This window comes from Fundulus heteroclitus, chromosome 14 (genome assembly GCF_011125445.2).
Source record: "Fundulus heteroclitus isolate FHET01 chromosome 14, MU-UCD_Fhet_4.1, whole genome shotgun sequence".
Lineage (NCBI taxonomy): Eukaryota > Metazoa > Chordata > Actinopteri > Cyprinodontiformes > Fundulidae > Fundulus > Fundulus heteroclitus.
This window is the reverse complement of record NC_046374.1, coordinates 5,136,156-5,153,221: the sequence shown is the minus strand read 5'-3', so window position 1 is coordinate 5,153,221 and position 17,066 is coordinate 5,136,156. Positions and strand designations below refer to the sequence as shown.

At 41.9% G+C, this 17,066-nt stretch overlaps 1 protein-coding gene across 1 annotated transcript in view; it reads left to right on the top strand.

The window, feature by feature from the left end:
• Positions 1-16,729, top strand: part of mllt3 (MLLT3 super elongation complex subunit) — an 80,367-nt gene extending 63,638 nt beyond the window's left edge. The window contains exons 8-13 of the mRNA XM_036146115.1: positions 2,140-2,209; positions 4,708-4,846; positions 10,781-10,877; positions 10,989-11,057; positions 11,347-11,418; positions 14,993-16,729. Of these exons, the coding sequence (XP_036002008.1) occupies positions 2,140-2,209; positions 4,708-4,846; positions 10,781-10,877; positions 10,989-11,057; positions 11,347-11,418; positions 14,993-15,124 (579 nt within the window). The 3' untranslated portion in view covers positions 15,125-16,729. The remainder of the gene's footprint in view (positions 1-2,139; positions 2,210-4,707; positions 4,847-10,780; positions 10,878-10,988; positions 11,058-11,346; positions 11,419-14,992) is intronic.
• The last annotated feature ends 337 nt before the right edge of the window (positions 16,730-17,066 follow it).

Sequence of the window (17,066 nt, the reverse complement as noted above, 5' to 3'; positions counted from 1 at the left end):
GAGATTGGAAAGCAGCTCAGAGAGATGGTGTGTGACATCATACCAAATTCTGTCTAAAAAGATGCGTTTTGTTCTTCACATCACTATTTTTCAGTTCTTTCTGTCTAAAATAAAGACATTTTGCCAATTGCTTCTTTAAGCGATATGTCCACACACCGAGCAAATATGTCGGGTGTACAAAGCTAACTTCTCACCTAAAAGTTTTTAAAAGTTACTTTTATGTCACAGAATGCTTAATATATCCAGCTTTATTCACAGCATTTCACTCCTCTGCCATTGCTGTTTCTGACCCATCCTTCAAATCAGGGAAAAGAAGGACACATTTGTTAGCTGCACTTAAAGGAGCCTTTGATGGAGTCAGTAATTGGGACTACCATCATTACAGCACTGTAATATAATCGGCTTACAAATGCGGCCTTCAAGGGATGCAGCCCCTGAAACAAGACATACACTGTGTCCATGAAGCTAATATTTATACTTATAGCAATAGCTTATGTCCTCTGTAAGGTTTAATACTTCCATGTTGCAGATACAGGAGCTTTACTGACCTTTTTACGTTGCTCTCAAACATCAGTGTCATAGCAGTAACTTGTAGTGTTAGTGTAGCCTGCAGCATCATTCAGCATTTTCTTTTTTCTCTTCTGTCTGCCTTATATGGAAAGTTCTTCTGAACAACACTTTTGTTCCTACCTTATGGCCATACAAACAGCTGAAATGAGCTTCTTCCACTGTGTGGTCAGGAATCCCTTAATGATAGGATGATGAGCTTGGCTATTTGGGAGGTGTTCGGACTAGAGTCGCTGCTCCTCCACATCGAGAGGAGTCAGCTGAGGTGGCTTAGGGTGTTCCAGGCAAGTCACACCTCAGGCAGGAGGCCTGGGGGTGGCCCTAGACACGCTGGAAAGACTTTGTCTCTCAGTTGGCCTGGGAATGTCTGTTTGGGTAAGGTGTCTGGGGAGAAGGAACTCTGGGCGTTTCTTATGAGTTTGTTGCCCTGTGACCCGGTCCAGGATCTGCAGAAGACGACAAGAATGAGCATACATCCAAATCTATATCATTATAGGCCAGTTCCATGGTCGGCAAGATATTTTCCCTGTTATAGGGTTGCCAGTCATAAACCTTCCAGTGCCATGAAGGGAAGAACTTCTTTGCTGGGCTGAGGACAGAGGAGTATGGTGGAAGGAAAACATTCAGGAGTTCTTCATATTGAAGCAATCGCTGATCTGGGTGGCATGGTAAAAACTCACATTGTCATAGACCATTACATTGCCAGAATTCCTTGTCTATTCATAATCCGGCTGCTGACGCCCAATATCCTTCACAAATGTCAAGAGATGTTGAGAGTTGTATGACCCCAGTATGGCATGACGGTGGCGAACCCCATGTAGGTTGATTGCAGCATATAACGTCACATTGCCACCACACTGGCCAGGGACTGCAATGATGACTCGTTGGTCAGTCACATTCCAGCCTCTCCTCCTCCTTTGATCAGATTGAACCCAGTTTAATCTGTAGCATATGGTCATGCTAAGGAATCCAGTTTAAACACTTTATATAGATAAATACACATAACTTTGTAAGTGGTCCTGAAAGACAGACTTATGCTGTACAGTTGACTGCAGTATGGCGCGCCTACCTGCACATACTGGAATCTTTGCTCCCTTTCTCAGTCGTAGTCAAAGGTTAATGTTGGACAGGCTGACACTGTTGACGCCTTCAAAATTCACATTGTCTTCAATGATGTTCTGCTGTCTTTTATGCAGCTTTCTTGCATTGCTCTGACAGACCATATCAACAATGAGGGTCTCTCCATTTGTGGACAACATAGGTTCCGTTATGCCACCCAAGTGCATCAGAGTGCAAAATGATGTTACAGTGGATAAAGAATGTGTTTGCAAGTTGGGTCTAACAACATGTCGGTTGAAGCAATTTTGGCTGTGACATGAAGCTGAATTTGACTTCAGAGCTTGTTTAAAAGCTCCACTTGGATAGATAAGAAGACAGGTTTTCTATACAGCTGGCATGTGTCCCCAAAAGACTCATTTGCGAGATGTGTTGTTAGGTGGGGTTAACCACTTTCTAAACAAACCCTTTATTTATTCTATTGTCTAAAAACATACTTTTTGTTCTTTGTCTCAGTCTGAACAGCCCAGCCCTGCCAGTTCCAGCTCCAGTTCAGGCTTTGCTCCCACACACCACAAACGTCAAGGTAATATACCTGAATTAAACACCTCTTACAGTAGTTTGTATTAAAGTAATTCAACAGTTCAGTGAAGTTAATATATATGTGCTAATTTACACAATATCTGCAACAGATCATGTTTAAAAACTAAAGAGCTTTGCTGTCTTACATATTTTACTCTGAGATCAGATTCATGGAAAGGTTTGTACACACAAACTAGGAATATGGCTTTGGTCCCACTTTATCTCAATCAAAATGTTTAAAATATAAATATATAAAATGGGGAAGGAGAAAGTGTAAGCTTTTATATATTTGTACATATGTTCTAGGGACACTCTACGTCTATTGTTTTAAGACTTACTAAAATAAACCGGCCCTAATTGTGAATTTTGTCAACCAGGACAGCCTTATGATTCTGTTATTTATACCTTTAAGGCCTTCTAGTAAATTTTACTGGATTTATTTTTACTGTTATTTTTTCACTGAACGTGTATCACAGAACAAAGAGATATAAGCTATTTAGCTATTACAATAAAGATTCAAAAGATCGAGGTTCAGTGTTACTATAAACATAAAATCTGTGTATTTAAAAGTACCATTAGCCAACTAGTATATTAGCCCTATCGGGTCTTTGGAGGGTTGCAGCAGGCTGCAGACTTACAAGCTGTACACCTGATCCAAAGGTCAGATCCAAAGACTCCAAGGTCCTCAGGTTGAACTTAAATGTTTCTGGCAACAGAATTGTTTGGAGGGCCTTCCTGGAGAAAGAATTTCATAGCATGACTTACACTGCTTTCAGACCGGACACAATTTCAGTGTCAAAAAGGTGTCCGACTTGGACGCTTGAGCGGAGCGTTTTTGACACAAAGTGTGGACATACTCGTCTGACACATGTTGGGAAGACCTGTCCTGCTATTTTGCTCAGATGTGGAGAAATATTTACTGTGGTAAAAGTTTTGATAACTTATCTGAGATCCCAACTTTCTCAATAATCCTCCTCCAGGCAAGGTCCTTTAATGTCTCTGTAGTGATAGCTCAACTGATCCTAGATAATAGGACGGGCACAGACAGCAACAATGAGAATGTCCTCCATTATCGACTTCCTGGCTTTTCATGGTCCTTATGTCCCGTCATACATCACATAGAGGGGTCTTTCTGATTGGTTGATTGACTGTATCCAGCTGCAAAAGTTCAGATTTTCCAACTGTAACATCTGGACACTTGAAATTTCAAAACACGCAGCACTGGGCAGGTGAAATGTGTTAAAGGACCTCTTGACAATCCTAGATGTGCATCCATCATAGGCTTTGCATGTAGACCAGATGCCCCGACGCTCAAATTTGGGTTCAGCATAAAGCTTACAGAATTGTCTGACTCAACCACAAGGCAATCATCTTTGGGCAGATGAGAAGGGTTTGGCCATATTGAGCATTTCTATCTTTGCTAAAACCAGCACACAGCATATTAGTGCTAACACTATTGTACCACCAATGCTAACTGTGCAGCAGAAGGGTGGAGGAATTTAGGGTTTAGGCTTAGTTTGCAGCCGTAGTGAGCATCTAGCAGTGATGGAATCTAGGCGACTTCCAGTCACTAACCTGACTATAAGCTCCTCTTTATACCACAATATTCCTGAGTCCAATGGGATTTCACTTTTCCCACAACAAAAATTCAGCCCAACTTAGACCAACAGCAAGACAATGATCCACTACACGTCTGCAAATCGCTGGTTATAGTGGCCTAGTAAAACTCAAGGTCTCAACCTTTATTAAAATGCTTTGATGGGATTTTAAGAAAGTTCTACAGATACAGTTGACTCTAAACGTCGATCATCAAAAGGAATGTTGGGTAAAAAAAAGGCCAAACTTTTTCACAACAATATGGGAGGAAAACAACTCCTGATAGTTCCTGCTCCTAAACATAGTTTCATAAATATTCTCACCTAGTTTTTTTGACTTTGGTGTCAGTTTTATAACAACCGCTTGGAATCTACTGGGCTTTATTGTACTCTTATTGGATTTTAATATATTCTAATTTGATTAAACCAGATCTTAGAACAAAACAGGGGTATTTTTGTTTTTAATGTTCTGTGGGATTAATTAAAAATAAAGTGGCTAAGCGGTATTTCAGCCAGTTGGTAAACATGTTTAAAGATATGGCTATATTTGATGGATGGAATCTGTATCACTATCCTTTTAATATAAACCACTAGATATGCCAACAAAGAACAAGACATGTATTTAATCCAATTCTTGTTATGGCGTCATATCTGAACTCAGCTCTTCATGGCAGCATCCCGATGTACATTTCACATTAAACAGAAGGATGGTAGCTGTCAGAAAATGTCAAATTTCAAAGTAAATGGGCTTAATTTTAGTAATAGTTGTCACTGCCTCCATGTGTTCCTCCAACATCCAAATGTTGTTTAGTGGTGCGGTGTGGTGTGTTGCTTTCCATTTATCTCTGCCTATGATTTCCTCAGTGAAAAGTTGCTCTGTGTGTGTGGTCTTGTATTTAACATTCAGTGCTTGGACCGCTGCAGTCAGTGGTGCAGGATCTGCAGTCAGACGACAACGATGAGGATTCAGAGGACATTGATGACAACGACATGGACTCTGATGCAGATCGACCAACGCAAACACGTCTCACACACCACCAACGCAGGTTAGTAACCAGCAGGGTTATTGCTGATGGACTTCTGCAGACAATCCCCTGTAGGTTTGTCCATATTTAGATATAATAGGTTCTATAAAAGAGTTGCTTTTTTAAAGTTGATGCGACGAGTCATTATTGTCTCCCCAAGCTGGTACGGAACCTGCGGCAAAAGCATTGATTGGATGTATTTTGCCTATGAGACAGACAAGCAGGAAACACCAGAAATATAAAGGATCTGGGTTAGCCCTGAGGCTAACTGTGCTATGACTACAACGCTGATGTATGAGAGCAACTGAAAATGATCCTTTAAAGTTTAGCAGCTTACTCATAGTCCCATCCCGGTGTTGAGTCTATCTGAGCTTCCCCATCGAGTTGTGTGTCCCAAGTAAAGAGTCCGCTCCTTTGCAACGCTCCGGTTTACAGCGGGTACCAATTACCACAAGAAAAACGGCTCTACTGCCTGCTGAACAATGAAGTGACAACGTGACCCCATTGATCCTCTGTGAAAGACTTAGTGGCTCATAATAAACAGTGGACCCAGACTAAAGCTGACTATTAGGTCTGAAACTAATCAGAACCAGAAGCAGGCTATGCTGCTGATCGATAGATCACAAGAAAATAGGAGTACCACAAACAGAAACTGAACAGAGCAGTTTCTGAATACATTCGCATGGACCACATCCTCGTCCACACTGTAAAAAAAAAAAATGTTTTAGAAGAGAACTATCTGTTATTTTTACCTGAACAGGAAAATTTATTTTTCTTGGCAGAAAAAAACTCTTTAAAAGAAGCAATAGTAATAAAAAGAAAATAATTGCACCAATGAATTCACGGTACATATTGTCATAAAGGATAGTAACACTTATTCACAGGTATTATCTCTTCTATCCACTTGGTATATAGTTAAGAAACAGTTTACAAAAAATAGAATTTAAAATGAGCGCTAAATTTCTTTATACTTTATACTATAGAAGTTTTCCTATAATTAAGACATTAACATACTGTAATTGGTTATATTTTTCTGCTATTTTTTTTTTAGAAAGAGCAGAATGCCTTCTAAAAATCAGAATCAACTGTATTTGCCAGGTTTGTGTACGTGAAATCTGCCCCTGGATTGAACACTCACAATGTGCTTCCTTACACAATAATACAATAATGCAGTTTAAAAATTAAACTATAGAGAACACACTAGAAACAAGCGGACAGATTGTGACAGTAGCTAAAATTGCATGGACAAAAGTAATCAGAATAAAAATGTGTCATGTAAACAAGCCAATCAGAATGTTGTGATCGGATTAAGCTCAATCGGAATGAAATTGTAATACGAATGAGAGGGATGGTTTATGCCGATTGATAATCTGATCAACATGCATGTAAACACTTGTCAAGGTCAACCTATTCCAAATAACTGACCCACGTGCGCATGTAAGCCCAATGTAAATGTGACGTAATTTTAGTGTTGTTGAGTGGCGGAAATACGTTGGCAAGTAAAACTGTCAGGTTCCCGATAAACCTTTTTATTCAAAACAATAAAAGAGCTCAAAATTATTATTTATTCAGTAACGACTCAACCATAATTAGAACCTGGTGCAAGTCCAGCCTGGGGGCTTGGAAGACAAACTTGTACAATACCGCCTTGTTTGCTATGTCATGTTCAGCAACGACAGAGGTTCTGTGTTTTTTTAGGGAAATTTAATAACCTTGCATGTCAGAGTGGTTCCGTTCTAAATAAAGCCAGGGGCATATAAACGCACATTATGATTGAATTATGTCATAGATTGTGTGCCCATATAAACTGTACAATCCGATTATTATTTTTTTATTTTTAACCTAAATACATTTCAATCCAATCGTGAAATTTTGTGCATGTAAACATAGCTAATAATGTAACGAGCACTGAGCAGAGTGCAAAGGATGCAACAGTAAATGTTATTTCCACTGTTATTATGTACATGTCGGGGGTGGGAGCGATCGTACAGGTGCACAAACACATGCAAACATACATGTCCACTGTTTGATTAGTGCAGAGAATGCTGCAATAAATTAGTAATTTATGCAGTGTTATGTACATAAGGTAGGTGGATTTGGTATACACTATGTTAGGGATGGGTAGCATTCACATTTGAACTGATATGGTACCGATACCCGGTACCTGGGAATCGATACCGGTACTTAACGGTACCTATTTTTGGAACTTTTGTGTGTTTATGTAGTAATAAATGTTAGTTTATTAATAAAATCTCTACATTTTCCAATTTAACATATTCATTTCTCAACATATAAACTTGTTTGGATTCTAGAAACGAACCTTATGAAATAATTAGTGAATTTTTATACATTGGCTGAATCCACAGCACATAAAAAAAAATTGTTTACCAAAAGGGATGAAGAGGCTCACAGCAGCACTCGCCAATATCTCAAGACAATAACTGCAGAATGATTTTGCTTTCACAAGAAGTCACCAATAACAGAAGAAAGTCGGTAGATTTTTCACTAGTCGATTTTTTACAAAAAGTCGCTGGCTTGCACGTCGCCTCACAAAAATTGCAGTGAGCGTAATCTGCAGCGCATTTTGGAAAGTGGAGCCATACTTTCTATCAGCCATGCACACTTTGTGTATTGGACCAGTGGCTACTGATGTCATCACGCTCTTCAATGCTGTGTTCATGTTTGGCATGGACAATCGCTCACTCCTCCACTTCCTCAGTGTCATAGTAATGTGTAAAGGTACCCAAACATGGTACCATTTGATTTTACATGAATTGGTACTCGGTAGTACCGACGAGATTTGGTCGGTGCCTATAAAAGTACTGTTGTGCTATTACCCACTGTTTTAAAGTTATTTAATGTTTAACAAATAACTCTCGGTCTGTTAGGTATTGTCCGGTGAATATAATCTCTTAACTGATATCAGGACCATAGTTGAAAGGGATGATTCGAGCACTGGCGTTCTTCTAACAGCAAACTCTGCACACATATAGAATAAATGAGTGACAACTTCTCTTCAATTTCAAGAATTTATTAACATAAATTAAATCAACATCCAGAAAATATCACTATATAATGCTGTTTATCTGAATTAACACTGTATTTCAATCAACAAATCCTCTCTACTAGGCTATTATAACAACTAAAACTAAAAAAAAGTGCATAAAGGCATTACTTTCCCAATTTAGATAAGTACCTCAATGGTTCAAAAACTCAGTCTTGTAAAAGAAAAAGTTGAATATGATACAAGCATATTCGTATTTGTCCATTTGCAAGAAAATATCCACAAACTAATTAGTGTTTACTATCAGAACCAATACATTCATTGAATATTAAACTCATTCTTGAATAATTAGTCCAGGAACTTTATATATTGCTATGTAGGAACAAGAGTGCATCTGTATTCTCTGGATTGAGAGTGGAACGTCTCTGCCCAATCAGTCTTCCAGCAGCACTGAAACTCTGCTCAGAAAGAGTACGCCTTGCTGAGATTGCTAGCAGTCTCTTGGCAACTGGCACTAGCCCACCTGACACATCTGCCACACATCTTGCAAAGAAGTTACACACTTCTGTGGTCCTTGTAAGGTCTGTGGTTACAATATGGTCTGCAGTCTGCACAAAAGGAATTAAGTATTTTGTTATTAGGCTTCAAATAGCTTACATAAAATACATGACCCATTTAGAATATTGAGAAATTGAGCAGTTAAAAAATCTAGTGTTAGGATAATTATTGAATAGACTACTGAATGACAAATGTAAAGTTTATGTTTGACAAAATAGCGCTATGTGACATATCTGACGGAGCTCTTCCATGACACGTTGTTTAACTTGGTCATACTCCTCTTCAACATGACTGGATTAGCCTTAAAAAGTGTGCCTTTTGAGACCACTCATCCCGGACACGTTTTACAAGCAGCATACTGGGTGACAACACCGTGACATTCAACTCTCGTGAAGTTCAGTAATATTTGCACCTTTCCTGTCAGCTCTGTGAGTTTAATAGATAACTCCTTACGTCTGACATTGCGTTGCAAGTTCAACTTTTCCAGGTTGAGTTCGCAACTAGTGGTTGCTCCATCCATTGCTGTGTTTGAACGCGGGCGGAAAACATAGATCGGAAGCACTGTTGGCTTTTGGGTCATGTAGTTCTTTTGACACACATTATAGCTTAGGCTTCATGGGGAAAAAACTACAAAATGGTGGCGTTGTTCCTAGATTTTTTTTTTATTTTATATTTTATTTTATCTTTTGGCATCAATGTAGTTTATTTGACCTCCTATTGGTTGGCTCCCGCTCCCGTCTGCTCCCGTTGATATTTAATCCTGTGCCATCCCAATCACACGATCTTTACTAATGCTGACTACCATCCCGCGGGATCCCATGGGAATCCCGTGACTCGTGGGTTTCCCGAAAAAATTTATTTACATCAAAAAATGCCTCTCCTTCAGTCATCTGCCATGACAGGAGCCATCAGCCAGGAGGTGTCATCAGATGGTTAACAACAATCATTGAGTGTTTCAAAGCCTTTACCACAACACTCCCCTGACAGCAGGTCAGCAGTGGCGGCCAGCTAATACTCATTCCCTCCTGGCTGCCAGCTCAACTCCTCCCTCATGTTTCATAGCCAACATGAGGCTATTTCTGCTCCCTCACCCAAGTCTTCGCGCTGCTCGTTTTCTTTCACTTCCTGTCAACCCCACTGCTGTCAGTACCTTCCAAGCTGACTGAGCTGAAAAACCTCTACATCAGATCTCCACTGGGTACAACCATGTCTGCCAACCCTATTCCCTGCAGTCCTGCACCAGCTCTTTGTAACAATCTGACTTCCTCATAAATGTCTCCTCACACCCTCGTCCCATGGCACCGTTGACTCAATCACAATGATTTACATTGCCTCTGTAGAGAACAGTACTACGGGTCTTAAAGTGGTCTGGATGATGTCTGGGAATTGAATATAATAATAATGATAGGAAGGAAGCTTTCTTTCTGTCACTAGAAATTTCCCAATGGGATGGTGATATTTGTACAAATAAACCATAATTGAAGACTGACTTTGTTTTAGCATTTTACTTCATTTCTAGTTATTTAACATTAATATTACTGTTAATAAGGTATTTTTTAAACCAAAATACACAATATCAGAGAATATTTGTTTCTAAAAGATCCATTTAAAATAACATGAAGCTGTATTTAGTGGAATGTTGCTTAAATAATTTAAGCATCTTTAGTCACTGTAAAGCAGCAATGATGTTAATATTTTTGAAACAAAGGAAAAATGATTGGAGTTGAGATTTTACACTCTTCAATAATCTATAAGAGCTATTTTTATAAATCTATACAGATCAATCCTGAGTTAGTTGCCTAGAATTCCAATAGCTGAAAACAATAAAACCATAAACTTTCTTGTAATAAATTGGAATAATAAGACTTTCTTCCATTGCTTTGATGCTTGTTTGGGTGAATGCTTGTATGTACAGCAGACAAACCTTTGTGGAAAATAAACTTTCCTTTTTGAGCCTCTTACTGGCTTTTTGAGTTCTTCTAACTTTATCATACAAACTGAAATGTTTTTTTTGTTTTATTTAATAACTTTGTCACTGAAGAGGGTTGACACATGGACAATGAAAAGATTATCTTCAGTTAAACCAGTAAAATCAGATCCATCCATTCCTTCTTAAAACTACTTTGATGCCTCAACAAACCCTGGGTTCTCAGGGTAACTTCCTCCACTCAGAACCACAGCTCAAACGGACGCACGCTGCTCTTAGTTTGTGCATGATTGCAGCCTTGAAAGATACAGACAAAGGTTTGATCGAGTGTAACGAAATGATAAATAAAAAAAAATTAAATGTTTTAATTACTTTTTATTTGTTATGAACTGGATGTTTCATAAGTGAATTTCTTCTTTCGGTATGTGTGACTAAAGCATTTTCTGGTTGCCTTTCACGTCCACAGGGTTAGTTTAAGTGATGGCAGTGAGAGTGATGGCTCCTCTCCCTCACCCCCCTCCCGCAAAGAGGCTCCAACTTTAATGAAGACCACCAATAACCAGGTAGAATATGAAAGAGTTCTACAGTGATGGATTACATTAATGCTCTGTACTTGAGATGAGAACCAAGTACAGCTGGGTTCTGCTCTAAAGCTCTATGTTGTTCTCCTACAGGTTCTAGAGGTGAAGAGCCCCGTCAAACAGAACAAGCAAGACAAGAACGAAAACCTAGACTGCGACAAGGTAAACTGACTGGCTCAAACGTTTTCTAACACCTGGCATTGCAGTTGTCCTGAAGAGAGCAAGGCGAGTGTGAAACACAACACAAACGTTTGTGGGCAATGAGGGTTGCTCTAAAAGCCTCATTTTCAGTCGTGTTGCTGTAAATGGTTCTGCAGGAGCGGACACAGCTCCCTTTTGTGCACAGAAACAGCCTCTCCAACATGGCTGTGTTTTTCCCTTTTATTCCGCCGTTAGTTTTGATCGGGACCTGGTGGCTGTGATGTTAACCTGATGTGGTTGTGTTTTTCAGGCATACCTGGATGAGCTGGTAGAGCTGCACAAAAGACTGATGACACTAAGAGAAGGTCATATACTGCAGCAGGTGAGCTGGGTTTGTAAATAACCCATTTCAATTCAAACTCTGCACGTGACGGCGTACTCTACATCCTGGATGAGTTCTGGGAATGTTGACTCGGAACACCCCAGTATCTCATCAGGAGTGATAAACAGGAACATAACAGTGAATTAGAATATTAATGAAGAACGCGATGAGTTTAATTCAAAAGTCCAGAGTTGATATTTTTTAGTTTGTGTTCTGCTCGCTGTGCTGATTCTGGCTTACGGCTAATGAAAACAAACATATTCACTTTCTTGGAATTGTTACTTCTGAGCAATAAAAAATATTTTTGATACAGAAATGTGGGTCTACTGGACATTATGTCCATGTTCAGTAATGTATCTGCAGTCAGTACAAGGTCCGGGCTCCTGTTGCATGAAATCCTGCATCCATGCAGCGTGGCATGGAGCGCATCAGCCTGTGGTTCTGCTGAGGTGTTCAGGAAGCGCAGGTTGCTTTGATAGCGGCTTTCAGGTCATCTGCATTGTGGGTCTGGTGTCTCTAATCTTCCTCTTGACAACAGCCCAGATATTCTCTATGGCAGGGATTTCCAGCCCTGGTCCTCTATGACCTCTGTCCTGCATGTTTAAGGTGTGTCCACGCTCCCTCACCCCTGGTGTAGATGGATGAACGATTAAGCAACCTCTGCAGCCATCAGGTGCTGCAGAGCAGATCAGGAACAGAGAAAGGTCTAAAACATGGAGGACAGGGTACTTGAGTACCAGGGTTTGGAACCACTGCTCTATGGGACCAATCAAGTGCAGTAACACCATGGTCACTGAACCAGCTTCTGGTGCCTTTGGTACTGTGGGAAATGAAATGAAATCAACATCTCGATAAAAGTTGTTGGCTGAAGGATGCATGAAGAGCTCTAGAATGTCCTGGTAGATGGCATTAGAAAACCCAGTGGACCGGAACCAGCAGACGACAGGGCACCTCAGATCATCACCGAAGCTTCCTCCAGACTCTGGGTCCTTGATTTCCAGATGAGATGCAAACTTTAGTTCAATCTGTAAAGATGACTTTGGACCTCAGCAGCAGTCCAGTTCTGTTCCTCCTTAGTCCAGATTAGACGCTTCTGATGTTGCCTCTGGGTCTGGAGTGGCTTGATACAAGGAATGGAACAATTCTAGTCTGTGTCCTGGATAGTGGTGGGCAGTGTTGTAGTCAAGTCACTATGCCTCGAGTCCGAGTCCAGGTTCGAGTCACCAGTGTTCAAGTCCGAGTCAAGTCCAAGTCATTAAAAAAAAAATCCGAGTCGAGTCCGAGTCGAGTCACTATTGACGTGTGATGTATGACATGAAGCAGTAACATTCCATTGCACCAATAACTCTTTCGCTGTAGTTACCCTTGGTTTTACTCGGTAAAACTACCGCTTTTTCCAAGTCTAAGACGTCTCCTAACCATGGTTTTTAAACATTGTTGTTATGGAACGTGCAACAGCGACTCGAGGTACGCTGATAGGCCGCATATGAAGGATGTTAAAGCCGCAAGCGGCGTCGATCGGCCCTCGCAGCCAAGCGCACTCCGGCCTATTGGCCACCGTCGCGGCTCCGGCCGGCAGGCGTTCGGGGTTCGCGCACCGCTGGCCGGCCGGAGCCGCGGCGGGGTTCGCGCACCACCGGCCGCCCGCCACCGCAGATGCTGTTACGCATTTTCCTCGCCCGTCCACCGGGCGATTCCCACAAACGTGTTCGGCAGCGTTCCCCCATGACTCACAAAAAATCTGGTGCAGACCGGTCGATGCAGCGAGGAGATACAGCCGTTGGATAATGATAATGCATTTGGCCACCGGACCGGACTAAATTGTTCGGCGGGCCGGAAAATTTATACCGATTCCTGGACGGTGACTACAAAAGGAAAAAAACGTCTGCTGACGCCATGAACACCGAGCAGGAGAAAAACATCGACTTACCTTCCTATCAACTCGGCCCGTTTCCCAGTCTTTCCGAGCCCTCGACACTCAAGCCATCGTTTGACCTGAACGTTGGTATGTTGTTCGACAGTTCTACCAGTAAAATGGGCACCTGGACATCCTCTTGTGAAAGTTTAACAGCTGAAAAGTCGATCATATAGTTGTGTCTGTTGCACGTGTAACGGCTGGTTGCTACTTGCGCTCTCACACTGTTTGCCCAACCTTAGCGGCAAGGGGTGTTGCTCATGAGATGGTGACGTCACGTGCGCGGTACGACATTTAGATATTAAAATCATACACCAAATAATATTCTAATGACATATTAAAATTATAGCCTAATTTCTCAATCTCCGAGTCAGAATGATCTGAATGTAGGAGTCCGAGTCCAAGTTCGAGTCATCAGTGCTCAAGTCCAAGTCAAGTCACGAGTCTCTAAATTTAGCTAATGACTCGGACTCGAGTTTGAGTCTCGGACTCGAGTACTACAACACTGGGGGTGGGACATAAAATCCATTTCATATGTATCAGCAGTTGGACATAAACCATCTTTAACTGAATTGATGACCCAACCTTGAGGAGCTGACGAGGTGGAAGAAGTGTGGTACCCAGACAGCTATGGTGAAAATATAACAAGGTCCAATTCACCACGCTCAGCTCTCTGTTCCAAAGGGGAAATGGGTTGGACGAGAGCCACTCACTACACAGCCTGTGCCACACTAGAAGGAAAGCATTTCATACATGAGGTTCTATATCAGACAGGTTTGAGACAGCACTCTGTAAGCAGCCAGCTTCTTTAGCAACCTGCGAGTCTCTGCAGCTCCTCCTGGGTGTCTCCTCCTGCTGTTCTTATCAGATTGTTTGTTTTTAATCAGTAACGTTCTGCTGTTTGCTTTGGCCATAATGTAACATTTCTGGAGTGAAAACCCTTTAATTCTGGTATTATAGTATTGTGAGGAACGGAATTTAGCTTTTCATCAGCTGTAAGCCAGTATCATCTAAATAAACACTTGAAATCAACAGTCTATGTAGAAAGAACCCTTTTACATTAAAACATTGAAATAAAGCAACTTCCCAGGGATGTTCTAATTTACTGGGCTGCACGGTTAATCTGACTGACCTGCAGTACATCACAAAGCAATCTTCTTACAACAGAGCAGCACCTGGAAGGAATCTGTCAGGTTTGATCCAAATGACACATTAGCCATGGGCAAGAGACAAAACACTGGCCCGTAAAGAGTTTCTGTTAAAGCTGCAGTATTAAGAAGCCCCTTTCAGATCATCGTCCTGCAATAGACATATAAACACAACACTGTCTCTTTTCTCATCTCACGCGGCCCTTCACTGAACCTAAGGGCCCTGGGAGCTCTCACCATCCTCCAGCCAGGGGCCAGAACTTCACTTCCTGAGGTGGATTCATGTGTTATTGGTGGAGGGAGCTCAACGCCTGACTTGTAGATCATGGAAGCAAAGGATGATCTGAAAGGGGCAACAGAAGTTAGCTGGATTTGTTAGAATAACATAAAAGAGCAAATCAAATTCCCTCTTGGAGAAGGAAAGGTTGCCTTGAACAGTGTGCGTTTAAAAAGGTGCTGAAACGTTGGTAAAAACATGCCGTGCTTAGCTGTTGTTTCTTGGTGTTTCCAGATCGTAAACCTCATCGAGGAGACGGGGCACTTCCACATCACAAACACTACTTTTGACTTTGACCTCTGCTCCTTGGACAGGAGCACAGTTCGGAAGCTGCAGAGTTACCTGGAAACCTCAGGCCTGTCCTGAGGCTCTGAGCGGCTATGCTGCTGAATCTTCGATCCTGCTTTGACTTTTCCTTCAAGGTTCATGGTTGCCGTGTGTCCAGCCTGCTGGTGCACTGAGTGACAAGGTCCTCCTGCTGCAGAAAGCAGCGTGAGGCGCTGTGGGGACCGAGTCCCGTCCATCAGGAGATCACCTGGAAGGCCTTGAAACTTCAGTTGAGGAGTGGTGGCTGCGTTGCTCTTAATGAATGTGCATATTGAGGCCATGTATGTTTCTTTATTGCCTTACAATATTATGTCTTATTTATTGAATTTAATTTGGAGGTGTGTGCGTGTGTTTAACATGGTTAAGACAGAATGAGACCGCGGAAGCACTTCACTAAGGGCAGATCTTACAATCGGGGGGATATTTGAAAATCACAGACTGAATCTGAATCACAGACTGAATCTGAATCAAATCAAACTGAATGAAAACAGCCCACGTTTTTTTTTAACTGGAAATGAAAAAAACCTTTCCCTGATCCAATATGTTTTATCCATCAGATATCATTTTAGAATGCAGAGGTAAGACAGTTAGGGCAATGAAACCTGAATGACAAATATGACAAACATGTTGTCACACAGGTGTGGTTTGTAAAGAAGATGCATTTGTGGTTTGAGCAGCAGAGAGGACTGAAAAACGTTCCAAATTCTCACTGCCACTGCCAAACGTTCGGCGGAGGCAGTGTGATGATGGGGGACAGCGGCTCCTCTACTGGAAAACAAGGCTGTCATCGTTAGAGGCCGTCACCACGCAGAGACTTCAACATGAAGTTCTGCAGCCAGTGACAATCACACCTCTCCACTCTTAGGGACCAAACTCTATCCTCCCGGAGGTGGATGTTCACCCCCACAGAGCAGGGCTCATCAGGATCTACGCCCACAGGATGGAACGTCCCGCCTGCATTCCTGACCCCAGCCCCGCTGAACAGCTGTGGGATCAGCTCGGCCGTGAGGTTCCCACCGGAGTCACCGACGCAGCCATGTTGGCAGACGCTGGTTAAGCAACGGGATGCCGTCCCACAGCAGTGTGTGACCAAGCTGCCCATTAGCATAAGGAGGAGGTGCCAAGCTGCTGAGCTTGTCTGGTTCTCCCATACGCCACGGAGGCCCCTGTTTGTTACAGGGAGAAATGGTTCTGCTGCCAACCGCACCAAGCCACAGCCAATAGCAGAACAAGCTGTTTGGCTGACAGGATTTGGCAAGTGTTTCATAGCTGCGACCCACAAATTCATGTTCCTGACAAACGTGGCACCATTTAAAGGGAATTAAGCTTCTCATATCAATGGGACTTATTGTCGAGCAGCATTGTTACAACAAACAAAACAACCAAACACAACTGTTGGTACTTTCTATGTTAAGTATAGTTGCGACAGATGCTACCCTTCTTGAAAATCACAATGTCCAATCCTGAGTCGTTGTTTTTCCCACAAAGTTTCTCTGCCATCCTAGGAAGTGGGCTCCCAGCACAGATCTGCAGCTGGTAGGAAGAAAAGGAGGAGAAACTGCCGTTACGCTGTCCAATGTTAGGACAGAAGTTCTGGATCACCGCGTTTCTCTGCAAATGTCATGAGGGTGGGGGATTTGGGGGGGGGGGGGGGGGGGGGGGGGGTTGGTTGGGGCAGGTACTGTTAATGGATGTGAGAACGTCCGGTTTTATTTATTTTGGCAGACTGAGTTGGCAAATCAAAGTTTTCATTCATTTTCAGCAGAGGCCGTGTTTTCTAGATTTGCCTCTGGGGACACATTTGCCAGCTAAATAAACCGAAGAGGAGCAACGTCTCTTCCAAATAAATCCTGAAGGGTTTTTCTTACCCTGTGCTCTTTCTTAGGGTCTCTTGTGTATTTTGGAGAAAAAAAAATAAATGTTTTGTATGATGTACAGAAACACTGCTTTTCAATGAACTTGTTTCTTCTCATTCCTTTCA